At 54.7% G+C, this 6,236-nt stretch overlaps 1 protein-coding gene across 1 annotated transcript in view; it reads left to right on the top strand.

Annotated features, from left to right (window-relative positions):
• The window catches only part of VAX2 (ventral anterior homeobox 2), a 54,690-nt gene extending 48,775 nt beyond the window's left edge, over window positions 1–5,915 (top strand). The window contains exon 3 of the mRNA XM_026659555.2: window positions 5,159–5,915. Coding sequence (XP_026515340.2) covers window positions 5,159–5,638 — 480 coding nt within the window. The 3' untranslated portion in view covers window positions 5,639–5,915. The remainder of the gene's footprint in view (window positions 1–5,158) is intronic.
• The last annotated feature ends 321 nt before the right edge of the window (window positions 5,916–6,236 follow it).

Genomic DNA, 6,236 nt, shown 5'->3' with positions numbered 1-6,236 from the left:
AGCGAGCAAATCCGCCAATAAGCGCAGGACCCACCAAGGTAGAGGAGGAACTTTGTCACACTAGACAAACAGGGTGTTTGCCTTTGTATTGTCCTTGAGAACAAACTGATTTACAAGCCCTAAATCACAGTGAAACTGGTTTGGTGAACACCACAAAACTAAGAGCATAGGGAAAGGACGGGGCCAGTGGTTAGCATGCTAGTTTGCAGCTTTGCAGGTGTGAGTTCAATTCCTACCTCTTCCACAGCCTCCTTGGTAAGTCATTCAGGCCTAGATCTGTAAAGGAGATTTAGGTGCTCAAATCTCATTGACAATCAGTGGGATTTTGATCCCTAAGGGCTTAAAACACTTTAAAAAATGAGCTCTTGGCATTGTGACGCTTTACAAATCTGGCCTTAGGCTCTCTCTCTGCCTCAGTTTCCCATGTTGGCAATCTCATACCTCAGCCCCCAGTTCAGTAAGGGAGTCTCTGAGGCTTGTGAACCTTGCAGGGAAACCTGGAACCAGCGGATGGAGTTGGCATCAAACCCAAGAGGCGTTTATAGCTTGACACGAAAGGAGGTGAAACTTGATAGCAGTGCCGGAACAAGTGAGGCACTTGCCTCGGGTGCGGAAAGCGGAGGGGCGCAGCTCTACCGCGATCGGTGGCGCTTCGGCAGCAGCTCTACCACCGCCGCTTGTTCGGCGGTGGGTCCCCGAGTCCTTCTCGGAGGAAAGGACCTGCCGCCGAATTGCTGCCGCCGCTTCATTCATTCTTCGGCGGCAAGTCCTGCTCTCTGAGAGGGACTCGGAGACCCGCCGCCGAAGAGCCTGGAGCCGGCCCTTGCCTTGGGAGCAAAAATTCCTTGTTACGGCTCTGCTTGACAGACTGTGCCTTGCACTGAAAACTCAGAGCAGTGCTCAATCAGGTGGGTGCAAAACCCGAAGGAAAAGTTTGCACACAGCTCTGGGCAGTAAACCTGGGCTTTGCTTGGGCAGAGCCTTGGCCCCCTCCCAGCTGCAGTGTAGCTACACCCCATGCGCTCGGGACTGTAGCAGGAATAGTCACACGTTGAAGGGTTTGCTGAAGTCTAGTGCCGCTTTGTTATTGTAGGGTTAGCTCAGCCATGCTGCTTGGGAAGTGCGCAATTCAGGTGGGGTTTCCTTGTGACCCCAAGCGGGTTGTTGCAGGGTCCTGGCTTGAGGCTGAAAGGTTTACACACAAAAACGGGCAGAAGGAGAGATGATCTACACTGCAGCGGGGAGCGTGCCTCCCGATCTGGGTAGACAGACAAGCGCTGCTAGCTCCGCCCCACCTAGCGTGCTAAAATGTTGCGGCAGGGGCAGTGGCATGGGCTAGCCAGCTGAGCATGGACCCGGGGGATCAGGCAGGCTTGTACTCAGACAGCTAGCCTTGTGCTGCCACCATCAGTGCACTAGCCCAAGGCCAGCTAGAACGGGTCTGTCTACCTGGGCTTGGAAGCTCGCCCGCGGCTGCAGGGTAGACACACCCAGTTTGCTGCTGGAAGGTTATCCAGAATGATAGCACATGGAAGGCTTTGCTCAAGAGTGCTGCTTTGTTACTGTAGGGTTAGCTTAGCCAGGCCCTTTTGTTATTGTAGGGTTATGTGAGCCATGTTGACCCTACCAGAGAAAAGAGCACAGAAACTTTGTATTTATACACGGAAATATACAGACCTTTCTGAACAGTGACATTTGATGCAAGCCTGGGCACCCCAGCTTCGGGTTGCATTCCTTTCAGTCCTGTATCTACAGGGCTTTTTTTCTCTTTGGTGGAGGGGACATCAACCACCATCTAACCAGTTCAAAGAACAGATAGCCAGGCTGGGCAGGGATGGTGTCCCGAGCCTCTGTTTGTCAGAAGCTGGGAATGGGCGACAGGGGATGGATCACTTGATTCCCTGTTCTGTTCATTCCCTCTGGGACACCTGGCATTGGCCACTGTCAGTAGACAGGATACTGGGCTAGATGGACCTTTGGTCTGACCCAGTACAGCCGTTCTTATGTAGATACATGCCTCTGAATCTGCTTCCTAACAGAAAGAACCGAGATGACTGAGCCAGACACATGGCTTGGGAAGAAGCCACTTCCTTTCCACCACAGACTCTACTGCAAGCCCCGGCCGTACCTTGCCTCTGGCCTGTTAATCGGGGTGGATAAAAACTGACTTAAAAAAAAAAAAAGACTCTAAATCACTGTACGTTGAGTTTTATAACCGCTTAAACAAATCTAGATAGATATGGGGTATCCTCCTGGTGTGCAAAAAGAAGCACCATTTTCAGTGTAAACGCTCTATTTCATTAAAATCGGCGTGTTTTAATGGTTACCAACCAATGAATAAACCTGGTTTTAGGAAAATAACTAAAAAGCACAGATGTAAAGCTCAATAGAAACCAAGGTTTTCTGCCTGCTGATTTAAATCAGGGTTAAAACGGGTGATTTAAATCACTTTGATTTAAACCCACCCACCCTGCTATTAATGGGAGCAGCGAATGTAAATCACCAGGCATGGGGAATGAGCCGCTTAGATCTTTAATTACCTCCTTGCATCCTTATTTGTAAGTTTGTCCGGCCCTGAGCGGTGCTGAGATCCCACTCAATTGAACAGGAGTGTATCCGGCCGCTCAGCACCTTGCAGGACTGGGCTCCCTGTGGGTTTCACACTGGCGAAAGGGGCAGGATTGAGAGCCCTGGGAAATGAAACCCACTAGTTATCCCCAGGAAGGACAGAGTGTGGGGCATGATCCCCCGTCCCCCACAGCCCAACCGAAGTGTCTCCTTGCCCCTGGCTCAGAGGAACCAAGCCTGGGGGGCCAGAAGGGGCTCAGTGTCTGTGGCCTATTCAGTTTGTCTCCTGAGCCCCCAGTTCCCACCCCCGTTTATCCCCAGTGCTGCTTAGAAAGGGGGAGGGTCCTGCCCAGCCCCGTGCAGGGAATTCCCCAAGAAGCTCTTGCTTTGTGGGCGAGGGCACGCAGGAACCAGGGCTGATCCCAATGAATGGAGAGGAATTTCCCCCTCCCCAGGTTGCCATGCCCTCCCCTCTAGCCCCTCGCTGATCCCAGGGATTGTGCCGCTGGCCCCAGAAGGAGACGCTTTTCTCCCAGAGATCTCAGTGCAGCTCCAAACTGGCCACTAGGCAGTGCTAGGGAGGGGCAGCAGGTGGGTGCCCTTGACCAGCAGGTGGGTGCCCTTGACCCACCTGCTGGCCCTTCAGGTGAGCTTTGGACCTCCACAGTGTGGTTCTTGAGGTCCTGTCTCAGCAGTTATAGCCTCTGTCCACAGGCCTGGCGCTGTTCAGCCCAGAGGGTATCGTATATGGGATTTGCCTAACAGTGGTCAGTGCATGTTGCTTCGATAGAAGTTAGAGGCCCCAGCATGCATCAGACTGTGCTATATCGTGGGAGAGGGGTTTCCCTCCTGACCCCAGCTGGTCTGGTGCCCTGGAGCATGAGGATCTGGAGCCCCTGTCCTGCCTGTCCTAGCAGGTGTCACTGCAGATGCTATTCCTGCCGTATAAATCTCCCAGGCTTTGTCTAAGCCTGCTAAGCCACTTGCCTCACTATTATCTTGGGAGAGGGTCCAAGACCCGCTCCTTGCCCGTGGTCCGGCCGCTCAGTGCAGCAGGTCTGAGGTGTCAATGGGTATGTGAGGGCTGCAGGTTATGATGATGCGAGTCACTGACGGTCCTGCTGGCATGATTTGTCAATGATGTGGGTGAGTGAGATGCTCACTGCCCACAGTGCTAGAATTTAAACACGTCTGACTGTCCGTCCGTCCATCCATCCATCCGTCCCCATCCATACCCCCGCCTCATCCACCTCATCTATCTCCCTATACAGACCCCTCCTTTATCTCTGTCTTTCCATCTCATCTCTCTTCCTGGCATCTCAGTATCCGGCTCTTGCTCTGTCGCCCTTCTCTATCAGGGGCACAGTCAAGTGGGTCCTCGGCCCTTTGGCGTCTAGGCAGTGAGGTCAGAGCAGGCCTAGGGTCGGCCACGGGTCAGAGGCAGCGCAGCAGGAGGAGCTGGTTGCTCTAGGGTGGCTGGGCTGCCTGGATTGGGAGGAAAAACAGAGACTTGGGATTTCGAAGGGCAAGTGTCATCCAGGAGTTGGAGGAAGAGCCTGCGGTTTTGGTGTAGCTGGAGCCTACTGAGCCTTAACCCAGCCCCACTCCTTATTTCAGTGAGAGGCGGCCATGTGCTGAGAGCTTCCACTCTGGACATCTCCAGAGTCCAGGCATGTCCAGATCCGGGGTCTGGTTCATAGATGTCAAGGTCAGCAGAGGCCGTTATGATGATCTAGTTTAACCTGCCGGACACAGGCCAGTGAACGCCACGCCCTGATTCCTTCTTCAAGCCCATATCTTGTGGTCGAGCTAGAGTGTGTCTTAGAAAGAGACACCAATCTTGCTTTGGACAGTCCCCAATGGAGAATCTGCCACGTCCCTTGGTTTGGCCTGGGACAGGGCACGTGCTCAGCTACAGAGGTTGGTTCCAGATCCAGAAGCAGATCCACCAGAGTTTGGGGCTGCTCCGAGGTCTGGTTTGTTCCCATCTCTCTCGCTCGCTATTTCTATCCGGCCATCGCATTGCACTCTGGGTAAATGTGCTGAGCGGCGAATGGGATCCCTCCCCCAAAGAGCTTGTGGCCTAAAGGGACAATGGATGCAGCCCAACGGGCAGCCCAGACACAGCTTGGGGAGAGCACATCTGCTGGATCCATTTATCCCTCCATCTGCCACGTCCCGCCCTTGAGTGCTCCATGTCGCAAGAGCATCTTCTCCCCCGGAGGGACACAGCGTTTGCCACGAAGGGTCTTTTGCTCCAGATGTTGCTATCCCCTGGTGGCTGGAGACCATTGTCTCTGGCTCCTGGGAAGGTGACTGGGTGACTGGGCTGCTGAATCCATTTGCTCTAGGATGTTTAACACGTTGTGACTGTCTCTTTCTCTCTCTCTTTTCCCATTCCCTCCTTTTCTCTCACTCCCTCTTTCTCTCTCTCTCTCTCTTCCTTCTGCCTTTCTTGCTTGGCTGCTCTTTCTTCTTTCCCTACTTCCCGTTGTGTGCTCTCTCCCCATTCCCCCTCGCCTCCTTCACCCTGTTTTTCTCTCTTTTCCACTTCTGCTCCACTCTGTCCGTCTCCCGCCCCCCCGCCCAGGTGAAAGTCTGGTTCCAGAACCGGCGCACCAAGCAGAAGAAGGACCAGAGCAGGGACTCTGAGAAACGCTCGTCCTCCGCCTCCGAATCCTTCGCCACGTGTAACATCCTCCGGCTCCTGGAACAAGGGAGACTTTTGTCCGTGCCGGCCCCTTCCAACTTGCTCTCTCCAAATTCGAATCCCATCGGGAGCCCCGCCGGGAACGGATCCAGCCTGGCTCCCTCTGGCACCACCTCGCCTGGGCTGAGCAGTGGAAACAGCCCTCCTGGGACAGGAGCCTTCAGCCTGCAGGTCCCGTCGCTAGCATCCTCCTCTTCCTCACCCAGGCTCCCTGCCACCCCGCTCTGTTTCAGTGGCCCGCTCCTGGGGAGCCTGCACGACCTACCTAGCGGCTACGCACTGGGGAGCTCTGCCTTTGAGCCTTACACACGGCTGGAGAGGAAAGACAGTCCCATACCCAGCAAGAAGCCGAGTCTTTAACTAAAAACCAGTGTCAAAATCATCCCCACCCCCCGCCCCCACCCTGTCTCCCGCATGGGGCTGCTCTGTGGCCGGTGGAATTGCAAAGACCGTTGAACAAATGTCCAGGTGACGTGCGTGTGACTGTGTCTTCCTGTCACGGAAATAAAAATACAGCTGCAGGCAACACCCTGTTTGACATGCTCGACTCGGCAGGGTTCCCCGGGGAGACGCACAGGGAAACCGCTGCTGCTGGGGGGCCCCCCCGATGCCAGATTGCTAGAGGGTCAAAGGCGCCCCTCTTCAGGGTGCCGGCCAGGTAGTATTTGTACACAGATGCTCTGTCTCTTGCCGCCGGGGCCAGGCTGGGGGAGCGAGGGACGGGGGAAGGTTTGCTGGCACCACGTGTGTTATTCTGACTTTGCCATGGAGTGAGACTGCGCGGTCGCTGTCTGATCTATTTGATTGCAGGCGCCCAAAATCACCCAATACCCTGGATGTGGAGCCAGACCTGGACTGAGGCCAAGTGGGACAGGAAGCCCCAGGCAGCTAAAGCCAATCCCGGGAGGGGGTTGGGATGTTACAAAATTCAGGGGCGGGGTGTGACGTTGGAAGAGCA

This window comes from Terrapene carolina, unplaced genomic scaffold (assembly GCF_002925995.2).
Source record: "Terrapene carolina triunguis isolate 2854851 unplaced genomic scaffold, T_m_triunguis-2.0 Scaffold633, whole genome shotgun sequence".
Classification (NCBI taxonomy): domain Eukaryota; kingdom Metazoa; phylum Chordata; order Testudines; family Emydidae; genus Terrapene; species Terrapene triunguis.
Note: the sequence above shows the minus strand (reverse complement) of the source record. Positions and strands in the feature narration are given on the sequence as shown.